This window comes from Myotis brandtii, unplaced genomic scaffold (genome assembly GCF_000412655.1).
Source record: "Myotis brandtii unplaced genomic scaffold, ASM41265v1 scaffold4, whole genome shotgun sequence".
NCBI classification, from domain to species: Eukaryota; Metazoa; Chordata; class Mammalia; order Chiroptera; family Vespertilionidae; genus Myotis; species Myotis brandtii.
This window is the reverse complement of record NW_005365371.1, coordinates 1,503,672-1,527,373: the sequence shown is the minus strand read 5'-3', so window position 1 is coordinate 1,527,373 and position 23,702 is coordinate 1,503,672. Positions and strand designations below refer to the sequence as shown.

At 46.2% G+C, this 23,702-nt stretch overlaps 1 protein-coding gene across 16 annotated transcripts in view; it reads right to left on the bottom strand.

The window, feature by feature from the left end:
* Positions 1-23,702, bottom strand: part of KALRN (kalirin, RhoGEF kinase) — a 586,523-nt gene that overhangs the window by 421,190 nt on the left and 141,631 nt on the right. For 15 of the 16 annotated variants that reach the window (XM_005873113.2, XM_005873115.2, XM_005873109.2 and 12 more), the window contains exon 4: positions 2,537-2,729. In XM_005873113.2, coding sequence (XP_005873175.1) covers positions 2,537-2,729 — 193 coding nt within the window. Of the gene's footprint in view, positions 1-2,536; positions 2,730-6,759; positions 6,766-15,788; positions 15,793-23,702 lie in introns of those variants that run through there. The other variant, XM_014545252.1, reaches the window with a different exon arrangement.

The following is a 23,702-nucleotide window of genomic DNA, read 5'->3' as shown; positions in this document are numbered from 1 at the left end:
CGTGGCCTGCTGGTCATCAGCTACAAATCAGCCAGGGTAAGCAGTTTCAACAGACCAGCTGACTGCCTCCAAAAGCCTCTCCACCTGCCCACCACTTGCTATTCCAGGAAAGGCTGCCTTTAAGTCTCAGCTGCCTTCATCTTCCTCCTCTCCACCCCCGAGTCACCACAGCAGGACTTCAGATGCTAGAAGCAGGAATGCCTGAGGGTCTGGTTCTCCAGAGCTTGAAAACCCAGCCAGGCCCATGACCCAGGACATCATCACGGTTGCATGAAGCAATGTGGGTCAACTTTGGGCTGCAACGGTCTGAGTCTAGCTTCCTGCCTCAGGCTGGGTGGGCCTCTGCCGACACCGAGGCTCTCCTGTAGCAGATACCACTCTCTGATTTAGTTGGCCTGGACTGGAGTGTGTGCATGGGTAATTTTAAAAGCTCACCAGGTGACTCTAATGTGCAGCCACTGATACAAACCTCTGCTAATCTAGATCCTGGCGACTCAAAGTGTGGCCCTTGGCGGCAGCATTAAGACCCCCTGGGAGCTTGTTGGAAAGCAGCATCTCAGAAGTCAGATCTGCTGAATCACAATCCACATTGAACGCGATCCCCAGGGACTCTGTGCATTAAACTTTGAGCAGCCCTGTTCTAGAGCACTTTCCCCTTCCAATCTGGCTCCCAGTTTACCACGTCCAGGAAGTCTCCCATGATTATATGCACCAATTAGTCATTAAGTATCTGCTATTGAACAAGCCTGTACCCTCAGCCTGCATGAGGGATTTCATTGGCTGTTCGTAAGGCACTGCCTTATAAATACTCTTCTGAGTGGGAGGCCCCAGCTCTCTCTCCTTACTTCTTATTTAGGAGGCAAAGACAAGCTTGCTCAACTTGTGGTGAAGGAAGAGGGGAAGGGCTGAGCAGCCACACTGAAACACAGTTTCAGGACTTGTTGGAAAGAGTACTTTCATTCTTTTCAGGTTATAAATATATAGGCTTGTTATCACCACCTCTGTATACAAAAACCAAAACTACAAAACACAGGGCTCCTGCCCAGCTGGTGTGGCTCAGTGGTTGAGCGTTGACCTACGAACCAGGAGGTCACGGTTGGATTCCCGGTCAGGGCACATGCCTGGCTTGTGGGCTCGATCCCCAGCAGGAGGCATGCAGGAGGCAGCAGATTAATGATTCTCTCTCATCATTGATGTTTCTATCTCTTTCCCTCTCCCTTCTTCTCTAAAATCAATAAATCTATACTCGTATATTGAAAAACCTTCAGAATGAAGTGGCATGGCACTGAAACAGGGCTGCTAATGTTGGGTGGGGGTGCCGGGAGAGTAGGAGAGCTGTTTTTATAGCAAGTCAAATTCTTTGTGTTATTTAAACAGAGAATCACTTCACTCAGATGGTCAGGTTGCTGTGCTCCATCACAAACTACTGGGGCCACCACGCCACACACAGGCACTCCTGACCTAGGGGGTAGGGTCTGGAGTGGAAAGTTGCTGTACGTTTAGATGCAGCTCCACCTTTCCAACATGCACACGTACACAAGGTTCATCCCCCTGCAGATGAGGGCTAGGGTTCCGGGAAAGGGGAACAGCTTGGATTTGGCTGGAACAAAGGTTTCTAAATCATTGACTTAATCTGATGTGTCACCATTAAAAATCCTCATATGCTGTCTGGGAAAACCTAGCTAAAGAGAAAATAATAACATGTTCTCCTTGAGTATAAGAGAAAATAGAAAATATGAAGAAAATCACCTTTAATCAGCCACTGCTAATAGTCTACTGACATTTTCACGTGTCTCTCAGTCTTCTTCATTATGCACTTAAAAGCAGACTTCAGATTATATTGCCCAGACTGGTTAAAAACCTGCCTTTTTTAAAACAATATATCATAAGTATTTTTCAAAGACACTATTTTTCTAAATATGATTTGCATTGAGATATAATTGACATATAACTAAATATGATTTTAATAGCTTCATGTATTTGTGAATTAATGTTACCAAAATTAATGGATATTCAGGATACAAACTATATGTATGCACATGTATATGTATATGTGTATATGTGTATATATATGTATATATATATCTGTATATATGTATGTGTATATTATTGCAAAAAACACTATGATGAATGAACATCCTTGTAGACCATTATCTGTTTATAATTATAATTAGATTTTCAAGAGGTTTTGTTTAGTTTTTATATTAAAAATATTTTCTAAGAAGAATTACTAGATCACTAGCCATAAACTCTTTTTAAGGCATTTGGGCCAAATTACAAAGTTGCCCCCAGAAACAACTGTCCTAATTTACATACTCACCAATAGTACACAGAATTGCCTACTGACACTGTGCAATTAGGACAATCTCTTGATCCTCTTGTCCCTCCCTAGATACTAACCGGTAAAGCCACAGTAGCCAAGGACTCCAGAAATACCAGCCACAGACATGGGTACAGTAGGGTGGATGGAGAAGCACAGTGAGAAATGTGTGGGTGGCAGAAGGGAAAGGGGTGCTCAGAGAGCGGTCTGGCTCACCTCAAAGATGAATTTGGAGCTGCCAAAGTTGGTCTTCTGTTTCTGCCAGAAGTTGTCGGGTTTAATGATGAGGGCCACATGGATCTCGGCTGGAAAGGCTTCCTGCAGCGTCTTGAGGAGGGGCTTGATGAGGTCCCACTTGGAGCCCCGCATGTCGATGATGACGGTGAAGCCACGTTTGCACACGTCCTCACTGTGGGGGGTCAGAGGTCCGGCATGGTCACTCTGGGCAGCTGAGACTTTGAAGTACACAGTCCAAAAGCATCCAGAAATCTGCATTCCTTTTAATCGGGGCCACCCTTCCAACTTCACGCCAGGTCTGCGGGCTGCCTTCCAATCCCACTAAAAATGCACTGCCTCAGAAGACCTTCCTGGCTTAACCCCATCTGCTGCAGGGTGTCTGCCTTCTCCTAGCACTCAGCAAATGACTCAGCCTTCCCTATAGTCATTGGCGCTTGATGGGGTGTTTACTGTTTGGGTATTCCAATTTCTGTTTGATTTTACATTTAGTTTTTGTCTCTCTCGCTACTGGGAGGAATCATGTTTTCCCTATTTGAAGACAAGCCCTGTACCAACAGGGACCCTGAGGCCCTAATATCTGAGATGGAAAATCCTTGGCATGAGGGCTGCCCTTCCCCATGCCCATAGCAATGGCAGTCACTGGTACACTTTACCACTGAACCCAAACGGAGCCAAAGCATCTTTTTCAATAAAAGATTCTAGGCTGATTCTATCAGTTGATAAGAGATGGTACACAAAGTATGAATAAGGCATATTTGTCACCACTGTATTTAAGACGTATTACTTGTAGTTTGAATGTTTGTTAACTTATAAAAATCAGGTTGTTGCCAGGCCGGTGTGGCTCAATGGTTGAGCATTGACCTATGAACCAGAAGGTCACGGTTCGATTCCTGGTCGCGGCACATGCCCGGGGTGCGGGCTCAATCCCTGGTGTGTTCCGTGCAGGAGGCAGCCGATCAGTGATTCTCTCTCATCATTGATGTTTCTCTCTCTCTCTCTCTCTCTCTCTCTCTCTCTTCCTCTCTGAAATCAATTATATATATATATATATAATGTAATCAAATTGTTGAGTCATGCTGATTACTCACAGACGGCCAAATGTGGGACTGATGAAAAAGATGGATACAGTCTGTTGTCTCGTGTACTTCCATGATAAGAGTCAGAGTATGAATAAGGCATACCAATCTTATTCTTACTTCAGGAAGTTAAGAGAGGGGAAGCTACTCCTAAAATCAAGGCCAGGAGAAGTGACAGTGACCATCTTGAAAACCAAAAGTAAGCAGCCTAAGTGAATCAATCAAGATGTTGCTATGTAACTTATTAAAGAGCAAAGTTTATTTAAACACTTGGACTTTATAACTCCTAAGAATCAGAATGGGGGGGTGTCAAAATACTTAAAACATATCAGTTTGGAAGAAAGTTTATGTTTTGGTAGTTAGAGGCTCTTCTCTTCTTCTTGGCTTATTTAACCTATCCATTTATTTTATAACTAAAATATACTTTGGGTGTTTCAAATTCTTTTTTTAAAAATATATTTTATTGATTTTTTTACAGAGAGGAAGGGAGAGGGATAGAGAGTTAGAAACATCGATGAGAGAGAAACATCGATCAGCTGCCTCCTGCACACCCCCTACTGGGGATGTTGCCCGCAACCAAGGTACATGCCCTTGACCGGAATCGAACCTGGGACCCTTCAGTCCGCAGGCCGACGCTCTATCCACTGAGCCAAACTAGTTAGGGCTCAAATTCTTATATAAACCCTGGTGTAGAATTTCCTTAGGGTCTTTCACTTAATTTTCCTATTCCCTGGATTGTACTGGCATAAACCACTGTGCATGTTACATGATCCACAGATGTGTGCCTCCACCAACCAATCGCTTACCACTACTGGAGGTAAGTCCGCAATGAGAAGAATTAATCCACAAATGGAAACAAAATACCTCAAAATACCTTTTCAGGCTTCATTCTCAAATCTCAACAGTGATGAGAATGGCAGCCTGGTGAAGACACCACAGCTGCCATGACTGTGTGAATGTCTCCAGCATAAGGCAACTGCCATGGGCCTCCCAGTTAGATGGGGAACTGCCCAGGCAGGAGACTTTCCATTTCTTCTTGCTGATACAAAGGACTAGACTCAGCATGAAAAGTTTTGTTTCTCCCAAATAGGTATCAGCAAGTGGCCAGAGTCACCCATAAATAATTTTCTCTGATCTATTATACGAAAGCAATGTGCCATTTTCCTAAGTTATGGAATGTCTTTCCCATTATAAAAGAAACACCTGCTAAATACAGAAAACTTCAAAGATTTATATAAGAGATGCTAATGGCAGGAATTTTTAACACTCTGTCCTATTTCCCTCCAATCTTCTTTGTGCATGTAATTTTCATACCAGAAAGTGTTCTACTTTTCACTGTAACATAGAGTTTTTTCCCTTGTTTAAAATTTCTTTGAAGCTGGCACACCGAATGACACATAGTCCATCCATCTGTACCTTCACCATGCCTTATTTAATCATTCTCATTACTACTTTGCAGAAAGACATATCAGCTTACATGTTGTGCAAGATCGTCCCAGCAGCGCATGACATGCCCTCCGCCCCCTTACTATACCCTCATCAGCACTGAAATCTTTGCCCATTTAAATTTGTACCTGTTTACTAGCTAGAGCTTATTGGCCTGGATCAGCACTGAAATCTTTGCCCATTTAAATTTGTACCTCTCTGTTTACTAGCTAGAGCTTATTGGCCTGTAAGTATTTCTTCTGTGACTTACCTACGCAGTTCTTTTATCCACTTTTCTACTGGGATTTAATGACTTTTCTCTTTGAGCTTAGTTTTGTTCAGCTTGACTCACATCTGTTGCATGCCCACTTAGGTCAGGCGCTGCAAGGTACCTGTAGGTCTTACCTTTCCTTTGATATGACCAACTTCTTTGTGCACCTGCTCCATCCCTGTTGCCATAATTGTGCTGACATGAGAAACCACCATCCCTAGCAACAGTCGGTGTTGCTACCAAGAGCTGGAGTCTGACTATCCCAGCATCTAAGTGGGGTAGCAGGTTTCTGACAACTACAGTAGAAATAGGTACTAACATTCTCTAGAAGTTCTCACTAAGGCAGGAGATGGGGAGAGAGGCCCCTGGGAGCTAATGTAATTGGCATCTCTGTGAGACAGCCTGGTCTCTCAAGGTGCTTTGTGTTTGGTTTCAAGTAAGAGGCAGAGCTGGGAGAGGGAAAAGAACTTCTCACGAGATGCTTATTCTATGCCAGGGACTGTGGTTGGGCACTTGACAGACGATATTGCACTATCCTCACAATACCTTATAAACTTGGCATGCAACCTCCATGTAAAAGATGATGAAATTGAGGCACAGAGTCTGCTGAAGGTCACAGGACTAGCAAGTGGCTAAGCAAATAATCAGAACCAGGGCTGTTGACTGTAACGCCCACACTCGGGTCACTATATTCTATTACATCCCACCACCATCACCACTGTGAGTGGTGTGTTGGTCATAGGCGGTGGGGGTTAAGGGTCAGCAATGAGAGGATTAATTAGGGAGCTCATAGGAGATGAGGGAAATTGTGGCAAGGAGTCCAAATGAATGACCTGTATTCTGCAGTCTGCAATATTACAGAATCACAGAAGCCGAGGAGCATGGCATACTGAGAAAGTTCAAGTAATTCACTCTAGTTTAGGCATAAGGGTAGGGACGAGATGGATGCTCTGAGTGCTTCTGACAGCCCTACTACAGGCTTGGCCTCCCCTTGCGTACCCTCCCCTCTCCCACCCCACCCTGGGTCCAAGGAGACTTGCCCAGATGAAGTCTGCACTGTACCTTCACCCCCTTGTTAACAAAGCTCCTATTACCTGAAACCCTAAAATTCTCTGCCCAAAGGGCCCTTAGCCTACACCCTGGGCCCTTGTGCAGCTGGACCCCAGGTCTAATCCTCTAAGGCCATGGTCGGCAAACTGTGGCTCCCGAGACACATGCGGCTTTTTGGCCCCTTGAGTGTGGCTCTTCCACAAAATATCACGTGCGGGCACACGTACAGTGCGATTGAAACTTCGTGGCCCATGCGCAGAAGTCGGTTTTCGGCCTGGGCAAGTCTATTTTGAAGAAGTACTGTTGATATGTGGCTCTGTTGACTAATGAGTTTGCCGACCACTGCTCTAAGGCAAGTAGCACCATCAGCATGAGCACACCTAGGCCTGAGGGGTGGCAAAGGGCTGCTATTTGCAAAGGTGTGGCTAGAACATGGATGTTTGAGCTGGGGAGTCCACATGCATGCGAGATCCCCCTTCCCCCTACCCCTGCACAGTAGAAGACAGAGCTGGGCAGTGGGCACAGAGAGGCAGAGCATGGCCTGGGGCTGGTCTCCCTGTGCTGCCAAGTTCTGCAGGGAACTCGGGAGTCCAACAAGGCTGGCCTCCTCTGTCACTATGAAGGTATATCAGTCAAGGTAGAAGGATAGAACGTGTTTTATTTAACAGTTTGTTAGCCTATGTTAATTTTCATTACTGAGACAGAGGGTATGTGTGTTTCCATTTGTACTCCAGAGAAGAGGCAGGAATGGAAGCAGGTCTCGAATAAGGATGGTGGGAGTGCTGAATTTATCCCGAGGACAATTGGGGGACCACCACCAGGGGGTTTGGAAAGATTGCCTCCAGCTGTGTAGACAGGGAGTATGCTGGGCTCAGCCAGAGGGAGTGACAATTGCAGAATCAGAGGAGCCACATCCTCTGGATCTTGGTAAGTCCTCCTAGTGCAAATGTCCTTGGGCTGCCCCACCTAAAGCTGCAACTGTCACCCAGCCCTCCCCTCTCCTCCCCTCCCTCCCTCCCTCCCTCCCCGGACTTATTTTTTCTTAGTATTTACTACCATCTGGATCATATATTTTACTTATTCGTGTATTGTCCGTCTTCCCTCACTAGAAAATAAACTCCATGAGGGCAGGGTTTTGTGTGCATTCAGTGCTGGATGCCCAGTGGCTAACACAGTGCCTGGTATGTGCTGAGACTCAATACACTGTGGAGGCAGAGGCAGCATTAAGGATATGGAATCTGGAACCACCCCTCCTCAGTCTAAATCCCAGCTCCATCATTTCCTTATTGGGAAACCTTAAGCAAGTCGCTTTCAACCTCTGTGCCTCAGTTCCTGCCTGTAAAACACGAATAAAAGCAACTACATCACAGGGTTATTTTTAGGGCTAAGTTTAATATACATAAAGCACTGACGATGGTGCCAGGCACGTGGCCTGGACGATGTAGTCTTAGCTGCTGTAGGAGACACTGTTGGTGTCCCACTGAGGGCTCCTCTATTGCCCACTGTGCCCAGCCCCAGCTCTGACAGCATTGCAGGCATCAGCTTACACCTGCACCATCTCTGGGGACTTGCTGATGGGCTCCATGTCTCCAAGAGACAAGTGGGAGGTTATACCCACACCCCAGGGAGGGCAGTGACTCTCTTATAAAGGGTGCCAAAGCTCAGACTCTTTACCTTAACGCAGAGTGAGCCTGAAGTGTGATTAGGCTCCAGAGCCTCTGCATTTTCCCAGTAGATCTCTGACTAGACTGAGACCACATCCTTGCTTGGTCCTTCCCAGTAGGCCTCTGACTAGAACAGGACCACAGCCTTGCTCTGACTAGACTGGGACCCCATCCTTGCTCGGTCCTTCCTCTTTCCTACTCTGTTTCTCCAACCCCCTACTCCCTCACAAGTTTTTCCCGAAGAGAATGCCCTTACTAAATCATTTGCACCTAAAGCCGTGTCTCAAGAAACACAGCCTAAGATAGTTATTTTTATTATTGTATTATTAAATATTAATAACTAGAGGCCTGGTGCACAAAATTTGTGCATGGGTAGGGTTCCTAGGCCTGGCCAGCAATCAGGGCCAATCTGTGGGGTGACCAGCACAGTGATTGCGGGGCCCCCGCTGGCGCCCGCCTTGGCTGGCCTGGCGCCGCCTGCTCATCGGCCCTGCCTGGCACCTGCCTTGGCTGGCCTGGGGCCTGTGGGCAGCTCCTGGGTTGAGCGTCTGCCTCCTGGTGGTCTGTGCACGTCATAGTGACTGGTCATTCTGCCGGTCGTTCAGCTGATTGTTCTGCCGTTCAGTCAATTTGCATAATAGGCTTTTATCATATAAGATAATGAAAATATAAATAATATTTCATATATAAATGAAATTCTGAAGGTAATTTGATGTACCGTCTGGAGATTTAAAAAGAAAGCTGGGTTGCAAATCTTGACCAGGGAGTCATACTGTGCTTGGCACCTAGTAAGTGCTCAATAACATTTGCTGAATGAATAAACCCACAAATGGTGGAGGTGGATGTGCACAGAATAGAGTGAGATCACCCAGTGAAAACGAGTGAGATCAGACGAACCATCTTCTGAGTCAAGGATAGAACATCGACGGAATATCAATGTTTAAGAGATGGGAGAAGAACGCAGATGAGCCCGAGGAAAACATGCAGAGAGGCTGGAGAAAACCTGGAGAGGAGTGCAGTTAAGGAAACCAGGGAGGGGAGGATTTCAGGAGGAACAGGTGTCAGCTGCTGCAGAGAGATGGGTCATTAACTGAGATCAGAACCACTGCATCCAGCACCTGAGTGGCCGGGGTCAGGGGTCAGGGAGTTTCGGTGGGGTTCGGGGCAGGACCTGGGCGGGAGTTGGGATCAGTCTTCCTAGCTGATCTCTGGGATGACTGGAGGAAATGTCACCAGAGGCAGTTTTGGGTGCACTCCCACCCCTTGGCCCTGTCTCCCTGACTCCAGAAGTGACCAAGGTCTGCACACTACTCTTTGGCGACCCCAAGCCCCACAGGGGCTCCCCAGCTTGCCTCTTTCCCAAGCCTCCACGTCCCCAGAAATCTCTTCCTCTCACTCAGTGTGCTCACACGCGGAGCAGTTTGAGCAACGCAAGTTACACTGAAATATAACTAACAGGTAGCCCTCCTCTTCCCTTTAGATTATTTACCTTTTAAAAGATATTAGTCCTGCCCTAACTGGTTTGGCTCAGTGAATAGAGCGTCAGCCTGCAGACTCAAGGGTTCCAGGTTCGATTCTGGTCAAGTGCATATACCTTGATTGTGGGCACATACCCAGTAGGGAGTGTGCAGGAGGCAGCTGATCGATGTTTCTCCCTCATCAATGTTTCTAACTCTCTATCCCTCTCCCCTCCGCTCTGTAAAAAAAATCAATAAAATATATTTTAAAATAAAATAATAAAAAAATAAAATAAAAGATATTAGTCCAAATCAAGTTTTCAGGGGCTGAATCTTTGCACTGTGTATTATGAGGATGGGGACATAGAAAGGTGAAGCTTGGGACAGCAGGCCTTTAAATCCACTGAGAAGGCGGAAGGAGAGTGAGTGAACCTCCCGTCTCCCAGCCCCAACTTCACAGGGAGAAGGCAGCCCCTGCCCCATCACCCTGCCCCACTACTTCCCATCTGGGGCTCGAGACCTGGGCCCCCTTGGCCAGCTTCTCACCCTCCGTGATAAATTCCAGTCCCTTCAAACTGAGCTGGGAACTGTTTTTCACAGGCCCTCAGGGGCTCTCGGCCCAGAACGTAAACATGCTGGATGACCGGATGATTGATCAGATATTTCTTGTACTCAGTTCTACACCATTTGTTCCTTTGTTCATTACATGTCGCTGGGGCTGTTTGCACTCAGCGAGCCTGTGTTATCTCAAAAAAAGCATTGTCACGGCTTTATGCCGATGTTTTTTCCTCTTTAGTGACTTTCACTAACCATGTAGGACACATTTAAAATGAAGATCTGAGGATTCCCTTTCAGATACTCTGATGAAAATCAGTCTGGGACGAGGCCCAGGAGTCCCCCAGGTGATCCCAGGACAACAGCTAGATGCTCATAAGTGTGGTTGGTGAGAGTTGAATGATAAGGACTCACTCTGTCTAAATCAGATTAGAATAGGTATTAACAAATAGCAGGTCATACACAAATATATCAGACAGAACAACAAAATTCAATCAGAACAACATCTCCAAGGTGAGCAAAAAGGTGCGCAGCGGTCTCTCGAACAGAGTCATTCATTGTAAGCACAGACTCGGGCGGGTTTCTCTGGTTCTCTCTGCAAAGGAGCCCCTCTCTCTCGGCCTCAGGAGGCTTTCCCTATAGGCTGGCAGCTGCTCTCCCACTGTAACTGTCTGAGCTCAGCCAGACACCCCTGGAGAGCTGCGTTCTGGGCTTCCCTCTCTACTTGTAACTTGCTATGAAATCACCATGGAGTTTCTGCTTCTTATCATACACCCGACCTGGCAGCCTCGTCGAAAACTTCTGGGGAAGACCTGGATGTCCCTCTGGGTGCTCAGAGGTCCTGCCCACATCCGATGCCCCAGAGTCCACTCCTGACCCACTGAGCGGGGACATCTGGGAGGGCTGCCCCGGGTCTGACTGGTCCAGGTGAGGGGCCTCAGTAGTGGGTAGTAAGGAACCAATGAATAGGTAGTAAGGAACCCTCTGTACTCCTGGTGGCCCCCATGCCTAGCAGAGATCACAATTCAGCAGCCCACTACTGAACCCAAAGTGGTTTTATTAGGCACAGTTCTTGTTTGTAATGCTTTCAAGTGTCTCCAGAGAAGGCTGAAGCTCTCCATTCTTTAAACCTCTCCTGGCTCATTCCCACACTCACATGACTGGTCTGCTTGCTGGCCTTTGAATGTCCCTCCTATTTTAGCTGATATTATTACCCCAGCCCTGTGTCACACATTAGGATTCTCAATTAGTTTACGGCGCTCTGGGACCTGGACAGCAGGATGAGCAGCTGCCAGCGACAACCCCAGTCCAGGACTTCACTCTGGGTTGGAGGTCTGGCCTCAGGGAGCCCAGTGCCACTTCCTTCCAATACCTGCTTCCTCAACTCCTCCCTGGGTCCCTGGCCACGGGAAGCCAGACTGTGCCTCTGGATTCCATCCCACCCACAGCAGTGAACCACTCCAGATACTTCCCATTGTCATCTGTCCAAAGGGTTGGATATAACTGCTTCCTTCTCCCCGGGGTCTTTCCTGATTTCCTCTGTCAGAGTGTTTTCCCAAAACTAAAACACACAGCCTATACTGCCCACACCGCTCTTAACGCCTTTAGTAATTTCAATTTTGCATTATACTTTGCCCTCTCATCCCTCTATGTCTTTATGCTTGCCCACCTCAACCCCATCTTCCCTCTTTTTTTTAGATAACTTCTCACATTTCGAGTTCAATTCACATGCCTCTTCCTCCAAGAAGTCTTCTCTTATTGATACTTTCCCTCTCCATCCCCTTCCATCCCTGATGGGATAAGGGCTCTCCCCATGCACTGCCATCACCTTGTGGCAGTTGTCCTGTGGGGTAACTACAGCCAGGCTCTGGCTGATCAATCTCTGTACCCCTTACAGAGATTTATATGACTCAATAAGAGCCTAGTTAGGAAGGTGCTGCATAAATAATATCATGCCATCTAAATAGATATTATCCATTAATTAACTTATTCATTCAACAAATATTTACTGAGCACTCACTTTGTGGCTGGTCCGCTGCTAGGAACTAGGGATATAAATAGAAACAAGACACGAACATGAAGGTTAAATTCTAGGGGGAGAGATGGACATAGACAGTAGCTAGATAAACAGAATAAGTGCAAATTGTGCTAAGTCTTAAGAACTTATCAGGTCATTAGGACAGGCCACTATGAGGAGCTAACAATTTAAGCAGAAACCAAAACTATGAGAAGGAACTAGTGAATGGGGACAAAAAAAAGAATAATGCAGCCCTGACCGGTTTGGCTCAGTGGATAGAGCGTCAGCTTGCGGACTCAAGGGTCCCAAGTTCAATTCCAGTCAAGGGCATGTACCTTGGTTGCAGGCACATCCCCAGTAGGGAGTGTGCAGGAGGCAGCTGGTCGATGTTTCTCTCATCGATGTTTCTAACTCTCTATCCCTCTCCCTTCCTCTCTGTAAAAAATCAATAAAATATATATATATTTTAAAAAAGAATAATGCAGACAGAGGGGGAAGCCTGTGCAAAGGCCCTAGGTGGAAAAGAGCCTGTATGCTGGCTGCTGCTCCACTGCAGGAAGGAAGCAGAGGTGGTGAAGTGCAGTAAGGAAGCAGGAGGCCAGCAGCCAGCCCGGGGCTGGAGCGCTAAATCTTGAGGAGTTCAGAACCTCAAGCGAGAGAAATAGAAAATGAGAGTCAAACTACGAAACGGAGCAGCTGTTTTTGATAAAAATGGGACATACACATATATTAATGGTAAGAGCTAATTTTATTGCGCACATGAGAATCTATCTTTGCTAAGCATTTTATATGCATTATCTTATTGATTCCTCATGTCAAACTCCCAAGTCACTGCTGTCATTATCCTGCCCTATAGTTAAGGAAACTGAGGTTCAAAGAGGTTGAGTAAGGTTTGTAAAGCCACCAGGAAGAGGTAAAATCAGTATTTGAATCTGATCTGTGTGATTCCAGGATCTGTTGGGCTACCTTGCCTCAAAGAGACACAGGATGCTTGAACTTGAAGAAACTTTCATGCTTATTCTTGCTAATCTTCATTTGAGTGCTGAGGGCAGCAAGTTCCAGTGGAAAGAAGGGACTTGCTCAGCGTCACACCATTGGGTGGATGTTTGGGCCATTTGGACCAGACACCCAGGTGTCAACCTCCCTGCTTCAGGTCCTCTATTAAGCCACAAGGACTCTGGAACTAAGAGGAAGAAAAATCCTCCTAGACATCAAGTAATCTGGTTTGGGGACCCGGGGCATCCTGGGTTGAGTGCTGAAACCCCTTTCCCAGGAATGAGGACCACCCTGCTCCTGGTTTCCACTGTGATGCTGCCTATGAACATCTGGAAGATCCTCACTTGAAACAGCTGTTAGAAAAAATATAACATTTCTCCATCATGATGACAGGTGGGATGGTGGAGTAGAGAGCTGTAATGAGCACCACCCCAGCAGACCAGGCCAGGGGGCAGCAAGACTTTCTGCTTAGTATGGGCTGCTGGGCTGTTCAGTTGGTGATAGTTGTGGAGTGGGGGGTATCAGCCATGTGGGTGTCAGAATCGTAGGGTGGGAGCCCAGGAATGCCCAGTGCTTGAGTTGTGATGGAGCAGAAGAGACCTTCAAATCAGACCTAATCACTAAGTTGTCCAGGGAAGGTGGGTGACAAACTGATCACTGGGGTAGAGGGTTAGACTGAGCAGCGGGTGATGGAGCAAAGGGCAGTCGAGTGAAGGACTTCCTGCTGATGGAGGGCAGCATGGGCCCTGCCACACACAATGCCGGCCCTGTAGGGGCAAGCAGGATGGTCAGTGCCGGGAATGTGGAGGGATGCCTGAGGTCTTACCTACGGAGCATGGATAGCCCTTACCCCTGGAGACAGCTCAGAGAGCAGAAACCAATAAAGGAGGAAGAGTAGCCCAACAAGTCACTAATTTCACACTTTTCCCCAGAACTGTGCTGTAGCCATGTCTTCCCGAAGTCATTTCAGGAGCCAAATCCTCTGTTCAGAATTCAAGGAGACAGAAAGGGCCTGGAGTTCTAAGGAGGAAACGATTCCCTTGACTGGCTTGTGCAGAGTTCTCAGGTGGTGGGGGTCTGGCTGCAACAGCTAGATTTTGGTTCCACCCTTGCCCATCACTCTGATCTGTGTCAATCTGTTTTCTGCCCCTTATTGCTATTCTAACAGCAGCTCTGCTGATTGCCCCAAACCACACCATACCCACTTTCTTAAACAACCAGAAATCAGCAGGCGTTCATGAAAAGTGTTAAAGACACATTAGCACCTGCTTTAAGGTTTCTAATTGTATAATCAGAAGCAGTAAAAAGAAGGGAGGGAGCGGTGCCTTATAGAGAGATGAGCACTCCAAGGAATGCTGTGTCCTGCATGAGTGTTGGTGGGCAGAGAGTTCTCAAACTCGTCCTTCACCGTGTGGAGGGCCCCTGGGTGGCTCCAAGTCCAAAAGGCGGAAAGGAGCTCAGAAAGGTGGCAGGGCTCCCCTGCCCGGCCTGCTTCTCCCACAGCACTGTCCAGCATCTGGCTCTCTCTCACTGTGATTCAGCCACCATCAAGGCCCCTCAGGATCCATGTTCATCCACCCAGAGGGGTTTTGTTTGTTGTTTTTTGTTGATTTGTTTTTACAAGAAGACACTCTCCATCCACTTTCCCTGGTCAAGATGACTTCAAAGAATTTGTGTTATTGTACTCAGTTGCCAACACATCCTTTGCCTCTGCACCTGTTCCCTGTGAAGCCAGGACTGGGGGCAAAGTCAAAGGTGATGCTTTATTCTAATCCAAGCCTCTTTGCAGTGAGGAGGTTCTGACTCACTGGTCTGGGGCTGGCTCAGCAGTTCTGGGCTCTGATGACTCGCATGTACAGACATGGGTAAGTTCTGCTACAGAAATGATTCTGGAGATTTGCTGGCCCATTTCCAGGTCTGGAAACTCCCCTTTGCCAGGTCCTATCCTTGACTTTGCCAGAAGCAAACCCAACTCTTGCCCCAGTCAGAGTCCCTGGGAAGCCCCCCACCCCACCCGCACTGGAGGCCAAATGAGAAAGACTGTCCGTTTTTCACCTACTTAAAGCCTGCTACCCCATTCCAGCCAAAGGAAGCTGTTTAAAAACACATACAAAAACTAACAAAAGGCTCCCATTGCAAATGTGCCCCGGGCAGAAATGTGGCTGGTTCTCTTTTTTGCCCCCTGACAGGGCATGGTGAAGTATTAAATAGCACTGACCCCAAGATCACTTCCCCCATCCCCAGGTGTGGCCATAAATTGATAGGAGGCTGAAAGCACAGAGGACCTCCACCTGCAAACGGACTCTTCTTCCACGTCACCTTTAAATAAAACACTTTCTGAAAATCAAGTCTGCTCAGAAGGAACAAAGGTTTGCCATCCTGAGACAGAAAAGCTGAATGCCACAGGCTGAATGCCAAAGAGAGTTCCAGAAATGGCTGGGTGACAACCAAGGAGAAACCATGCTGCCTTCCACAGGCTGGCTGCCTCTGAGGGGCCCATGGGGTTAGCTGCATAAACCCTGGGTATCTGCTAATCAGCCAGGTTACCTTACATCTCACAAGTTCTGAAACACAACCGCCATTCACCAAAGGGACAGACCTGCTTTCTACAGCAGACTGGCCTGGGGAAGGGGTTTGGAAGGAGCTACTGGGAGATGAGAGAAGAGAGCATGGAGACTCCTGCAGAAGGGCCAGAACCATCGCTCCTAGAAGTCTGGGACATGCTGGCCAGAGAGGGAAGGTGGTGGGTGGGGGGGGGTGTTCTGGGGAGATGGGACGGAGATTGACATATCCATTTCCGACAGCAGCTTCCTGCCCTACGTCCCACTCTCCCTCAGAGAGCGGTTCATCCCTTCCTTCAGGGACATTCATAACATGAAGCAGAAGTGAAGTGGAAACCAAAGCAGCAGAATGAAAGAAAGAATGAACTAGAAGCAAACTATGACCTCCCCACATAGCCCTGCCTTTGCGCCCCAGACAAACCTCAGGGACATGCTCCTCTGGCCTTCGCCATAGCTCCTTCTCTCCCCAGTTAGGCTGTGTGAAAATCAGTCATCTTTTGATTTAAAAAGTCATTATAATCACTGCTCAGACATCTGTGAGTAGCAAACCAAAGATCAAGCCCACCTTCCAAAGACTGTGACCTATCTAACCGCAGCGCCTCAGTCACCATGACTGTAAGGTGTAGCAGCTTTTCCAAAACGGATGACAGAGGAGAGAGAAGGCGGCTGAGCTGAGAGAGGCTGTGGTGGTGTGGCCGGTGCTGGGCCTGTGCTGCAGCTGGCCAGGAGGTAGAGTGGTTATTCTCCTTTGCTCACTCTAACCACTGTTCCACCATCATCACTCTTTTTCCCCTCTTGCCTCATCCCCACCTCTCCTCACACTTTCACAGGATCTCCTACCCTCCAGTTAGGTTCCTGTTTCCTGTCAGGGCAGGTCATTTATTAAAACCACACACTTCCTCCAGGAAATAGTCTTTGGTCAAAAGTCACCTACAAACACCTTCCTCTCTTGCCTCCTCCTCCTTCCCTTAAGGAACAGTCGCGTTCTTGAAAGCCCAATGCTACATGCCCGCACATCATGTACAGGCACATGCCCAACAAACCCACCCACAAAGCCACCCTCTGGGCACACACCCCCGGGCTTCGCCACCGCCACCGCAGTCTCCCTTCCCGCTGACACCAGGCAGGGTTGTCCTGGCGCTGATGAGGGCCCTGTGATTGACAGGGAGGAGAAAACTGTGTGATGGCTCAGGCACTAGTGCAAACCTGAGAGCAGCAAGGGAAGTCATGGAGAGCCAGACGGAAGACACCTGAGAGACTCAACAGGCAGGGCCCTGAGGGTTCCTCCTCATTAGCCTGCAAGTCCAGGAGCAGTGTGAGAAAGCTGGAGGACTGCTTGGCCATTCTAAGTTGGTATGTCTGTAAAAACTAAACAAGTGTCCTGTGTATGCCCAGAATTAAACCCGGGCCCGTTTGCAGGCGTCCTAATGGGCCGCTCCATCATGGTCAGGGCTGGGGGAGGGGAAGAAGTAGTTCTTGCCTTCCTCCACGTCCAAAACAGGGAGTTTCTCTTCAGCAAATGAGTTCTGAAGCCTGAGCGTCCCGTACAGGCAAACAGCCTGTGGTCTAGAGATGAGAGGTCATTCTCTTCATGAGCAGGGGACCAGAGTGGGGCGTGTCACAGCACAGGGTCCAGACCTTGCCCCAGGCACCAGGCCAAGAGGAGTTGCTGTGCAAAACCTGGCACATGAATTACTAGTGATGGGAACATGAAACTCCAGCTCCGGACAGCACAGAACAGTCTGAGACGAGAGGGAGAAAAACGCATCAGTTTTAGGGGTTTGGGTAGCTCTCTTGACCTGGAATGAGTGGGGGTGGGGAGAGGGAGGCTCTGAGAGAGAGGAAACCGGAGCAGGGCCATCAGGACACCCTGGGATTACGTCAGCAAATTATCCGGAAAACATTTGTCCCGGCTGAGTCACCACAGCTCTGACAATGTGCTCCCGTCGTCTGGGTTCTGGGAGACGTGGGGCTGGCTGTCGCACTTGCTCAATTTAGAAACAAATGCTCTGCCTCGGTGAGGCAGTCCACTCCAGGTGCCCAGGCACGCTCCTACATGCTCTGTCCTCAGGCAGGGCTCTGCCTTCTCTCTGCCGCCTCAGAGCCAGTCCACCCACCCCGGGCTGGGCACTCCCTGTGGGCACAGCCCCTCACAGAGGAAAGACGACATCTGGAAGGAGACCTGGGTCTGGCCTCAGTGACTTTGTGTCTGAAAAAAGCCTGGCTTTGGCCCCAAGGGGTCGGGGTGAGACACTGCCCTCCCTCCTTGGGGAGCTCCCAATCTAAGTGAGTTCGGCCAGCTTGCAAAGTGCTGCTCTGCAAACTCCCCCAGCAAAGGAGACCCACCATCCAGGCCCTCACGAAATTCACTGTGCATCCAGGAGAGCCTTGTGGGGGGTCAGAACTCATAGAAAACACTGGGCCCATCACTGCTGTGTGTAGATTTTCTAGATTCAGAAGTTTTTTCCAAATTTTGTTCAAATTATTTTGCGCTACATAGGTGATGCTGGACTTTTAAGAAAGAAATTCTTAAGAAGTCTTTTTTATCCAAGAAGAGATGAGATCGAGTGGAACAGGTTAGGGGAGTCGGGGTGTGGGGGGGAGGTGTCCTTTTAGTAAAAGCTACGGTGGCAAACTGGTACAGAGATTATCTGCAATGAGTGAGTGTATTCACCAAGGTTACACACTCAGCAACAAAAAGCCTGAGGAAGTGATGTTTTTTGTCCTCATCTTCCATGTTCAGAGAAAGAAAATAGTGTCTGGAAGGGAAGGTTTGAAAAGACAGAGACTTTTATCTTCGGTGTTTGTGGCTGATGAAAACAGCAAGGGAGAAGTAGAAGTTTTGAGAGATAAGTGTGCTTGGGGCACTGTGACTTCCAATCTACGCAAGACTGAGGGCAAACAAACCAACAGGAAGGATATTTTTTTAATTAAAAAAAAAACAAACTTAACTTTTAAAAAGAACATTGAGAACTGACTTAGACATACCACGTTATTTAGGCATTTGTTTTTCCCAAAAATAGCATCACTATAAAATGCCCAGTTTCAACTGGCAGTTAATACCCAGGCTATTTTCACAAATGTTATTTTATTAGATATTTACTACAGTTCTCAATGATAAATGATAGGAAACCCACTTTGTGGTTTAGGAAAAACAATTGTTGCTTAGGGTTACTTAAGTTTCAGTGTTTCAGTAACATTTTAAAAAGTAAAACCTGGAAATTCCAAGGTCTAATGAGTGAGGAAAGAGCAGAATATTTTCATTTGAAGTCTCTTGACAAAAATCCATCTATGTCTTCTTGGGCAGCTAAGCGAAGGTATCCCACCACTTGGTGGCAGCATATCTAAGTTGCCAGAAGTGTATATAATAAAGGCAGTGTGTCTACAAAATTAGTGTTGTAACATAAAATGTCAATATCCAATATATGCTAAAAACATACACAACCCCACACACCAGTGAAGGAAACTTGATAAGACTTAACCAATGACAGGTGAAGAGAGAAATACAAAAAATGCTGAAAATGATCATATAAGGGGAAGGGAGAAACAGCCCCAAGTCTGGAACCCACCAAGTGAAAAACATCCCATTCTTCCCTCATCCTTGGCTGTCTCTCCAGCATCTTTCTTTAGGGAACTCCTTTATTTCCAACATCCTAGCAAAACGAGTCTGGACTAAATTTAAATCATCCTGATGCCCTAGCATGAGTTCCAGAAAAACTTGAATGTGCTAGGACTTATTTCACCGGACATGCTGAAGTTTACCTAATCTAAGTGGAACCAGAAACATGAGCTTCCTAATGAGCCTGCTGTTGCTGAGCCACAGACTTCTGGATCCTAAAAAAAAAGCAAATTAAAATCACTACACCTAAGCTTCAGAGGCTCCTTCAACATTGCTGCCCAGAATACAAACTCCAAGGAGGCCTCACTTCCTTGGTGGAAGGCAGATAAGGACCTCAGTCCAGATGAGCTCAGAGGAAGTTAAAGTAACTTGGGGCCAAGCCAGAAGCTGACAATCAACACCCAGAGGCAAAACTAAAAACTCAGGTAAAAAAAAACAACAACAACCATTAAGTCTATCTAGATTTCATTTTAGATCTGAACTTTAATGTATGGTGCCCATTAAGAGGCCAATTAGTTAGGGAAAGTAAAAAGAATGCTAATCTCGCGGACCCCACAGGGCAGGCCTGAGGACCAATTACTCTGTCAAATCCAGGCTCAGGTTTAGGTGCAGTACACAAGGCCCTTCGTCAGGGTTTCTCGATGATCATGATAGTACTGTTTGCACAGTGGGGCCTGGGCAACGATGAGCAATAAACTTAAACTTGGAGAAATTAGTAAAGGCACATTGGAAAAATACATTTGGAAATTCGGAAAACAATTTGGCAATGTGTTATCACCAGTCTTAAAATAATGTCCATGATTGCCACAAACCTATCCCAAAGAAGCCATCTAAAAGGTAGAAAAAAGTTTATACACAAAGATGTTTACTGAGAGTTATTTATAGCAATGAAGTTTTGGAAATAACTTAGACATCAAATGATGGGGTTATAATTAAAATATGGTGCATTTCAAGATACACTATTACACATAACAAGTTTTTCATGTTAAGAAAATATTATTATTGTATAATGCAAAGTGGAATAAAACAAGAAGCAAAATTAAATAAACAACAGAATTCAAGTTTGTTTATAAAAATCTATAAAGAGCAACAGATGTGACTGGTGCCGCCACCACCTCCCATCCCCATGAGGTGGCTACTAATCATCTGAGACAGAAGTGAGGTGATGTGTGTGTCCACACTGGCGCTGGCTGCAGAGGGCACTTGCAGGCTTGTAAAAGGTGCTGTATAGATTAATTATTAATGATAATCAGAGCCCAATAGCCCCAGAGCAAGAGCCAGGAGGCCTGGGGGCAGGCACACACCCATGAGCCAGTGATGTCAAATTCTGAAGAGATCTAAGGAGAGATGATCTGAGAGCAATAAGGACTAACACCTCTCTGTGAATCCGACCCAGCCTTTCAGTAGCCTCCACCTGGCAGCACTGCCTGACACGGAGAAGGTTCTGGAACTTTGGAACTGCAGGGTATTGAGAGCAAGGCTTTAGTGCCAGCACTTCGTTCTAAGCTCTTTGCTGAATCCACGTTGGACTATAGTTTACCCTGATGGACTCTAGAGAAAACGGTGCTCATTTCTCTAAGATGTTTTTCTCATAAGCGAGCTTGCCACTTCCTGGCATTGGGGGTGCCGTCCACAGCGCCACTGAGCTGAGTTTATTTTCTCAAGCCCCTTCCTGTTCCGTCCTGGGATCCACCTTGTGAGCTGGGGACAAAAGGAACCATTTATCCAGACACAGATTCGCAAGGGCAGCTATTCCATCTAATATTTTCCCACCATATCCTCTATGGCAAGCCTGGATTCTGGAACCTGTCCCTGCCAGGAGTGCAGGGGATGAAGAGCAAAGTGGGAAAAGTGAAGAGAGGCCAACAACGTCAATTATAGCAGAGTGATGATACCAGGTAGCAAGAGGTCGCTGAGTGTCCCCTCCTAGCAGGTGAAGGGCTCGATGACCTGTTCTGCATGCATTGCATAGTCACCTTACGGCCCCTGAGACATAAACAGCTTTCATTTTTCCAAGGTGAAGACTTCCCCCGCATCAGACTGAACTGCACCCTCCCAGAGTGCACCTAAGAATTCATGTACAGAAGAGCGTGACCTAAAAGTGTGACTGAACTCATTTCAGCCTGTCAGTCAAAGGCTGTCATCCTGACCTCATGAGCCACCTCAGGGAGAGCCACTGCCCAGAAGTCTCATGGTTCTGAAAAGTCCTCCCTTAGGATACCTGGAAAATGGGTTCAAAGGTCTTCTAGTCTATGATGATTCCAAATGAGATGGGTCATTTTCCAAGTATTTATTTGCCTGATTATCAATGGTGAGTTTTCATACTTGTTTGCTTCCTTTTAACACAATTTTCTGAATGCCCATCAAATGCCACATATCATTGTAAGGCCCTGGGGACACTGCAGTGTCCAAGATGCATATTCACAGCTTCCCCAAACTTCTGATCGGGTGGAGGATAAAGACAAACCTACAGGAGCTCTAATGAACTATGTGATAGGAGACAAACCCCCATATGAGCTTGTTTTTTGCTTTCCAATCCTTTGCCCATTAGGAGCCAGCAAGTACATGGAGAAGGCAAAATCGTTTCATGATTAGCTAAAACCAATTTACAAGGTGAAATTGCCATTCTAATTTGTAGAGCACATCCAAAGCCAATCGTTAAATATGTTTAGACTTTCTGCTTTCTAGGATGACCTGCTCATTTGTTTCTGCACATATAGATGATATGAGATTGCCCACATTTCAGATGTTTTAAAAATATCATTTGGGTGTTAAAAATTAAATGAAAACACACATAGGCATAGAAAAGAGGGTGAGTCAAATGTCTTTAAGAGTCCAGCTTTGAGAAATTGGTTCAGGATAAAGATATGGTTTAATTCAAAGACACCTTGACCTGAAAAATATGTTCACCTCCCTAACCTATCAAAAAAGAAAATAAAGAACTCAAAACTACAACATCATTTTCAAAAATCAGTCCACACAAATATTCATGCTTAAAGATGCCCCTTATGATGTTATTTATAATATAAGAAGTTGGAAAGACCCTAAAAGTTCATTAATAGGAGAATGGTTGAGTAACAATTAGGTAGTAATTAAAATCTTTCACTGGCTTGCAAAAGAAATGCTTCTTATGCTAGGAAAAAGGCAGAATACAAAATAAAATTTTATTTTAATTATTTTTTAAAAATCAAAGATAACAAAGACACTAGAGTATCAACAAAGGTGCCTCTACATCACTGACATAGCAGTGACTCCACAAATGAGATTTGGTGTCAGAGACCATCGGATCAAATCCTGGCTTCACCACTTTCTACTTGATTTGCTTTAGGGCAATTAGTATTCTCTCTGAACCTTGCTTTTCTGTACTGAAAAATGGGGCTCATAGCAATACCTGCCTCATAGAACTGTTGTAAGAACTTTTTAAAAATAATGGATAGTATTATGCTAAGGGAAATAACCAAGTCTGAAAAAGAAAGACAAATATCACATGATCTCACTTATATGTGGAATCTAAAGAACAAAATAAACTAACAAACAAAACAGGACCAGAGGCATGGATACATGGAACAGACCGACAGATCTCAGAGAGGAGGAGAGTGGGAAGGATGAGAAGAGACCGACCAAAGAATATATATGCATATATGCAGCCCATGGACACAGACAATAATGTGGTGAAGCCCTAGAGGGGGTGGGGGCAGGGTGGAGGGAGGCAAAGGTTGTGGGAGAAAGGAAGACATCTGTAACAGAGTCAACAATTCAAAAAACACAAATAAATAATATATAATAAATGTCCAATAATGAAAGCAGTTATATGTGCATACATGTGATTAAACTTTATAAACGTATAATTAATAAACTTTCCACAATGTAAATATACTATGTATTGTATCAGAAAGGGATAAACATTATACACTTTAAATTTTACAATGAAAAACAAATCAGAATCCCAGGTGTTAGACTGTCTTTGAATAAATAGGGTTAGTTCCTTGTAAAGCAATGTACTGGGCTTGTCATGGGTGGTCATGATTAATTTATCTGAACAAGAATTAATTGCTGGTAAGAATAAGTTCTTAACTTTTTAGAAAAGTTTTCAATAAAATAATCAAAGAGGGGAAAAAGTAAGAAGCTCTAAAGAGATGAAGGAAATATGTCAACATATTTAACTATATCTCTAGATGCTAGTTACAAGAATTTTTTAAATTCTTTATATTCTTCTGCACTTATCTATAATAATAAAAGCATAATATGCAAATAGACCGAATGACCGAACAGCAGAATGACTGTTCTGACAACCTTCCAGACGACCACACTATGACACATGCTGGCGCCAGGCCAGCCAAGGTGGGTGCGATGCGATTGGTCGGGGGATCCCACCATCACCCCACAATCGCCCCACAGAGGGAGGACCAGGCCAGCCAAGCGATCCCACCCCACGCCTGTCCCCCAGGGGAGGG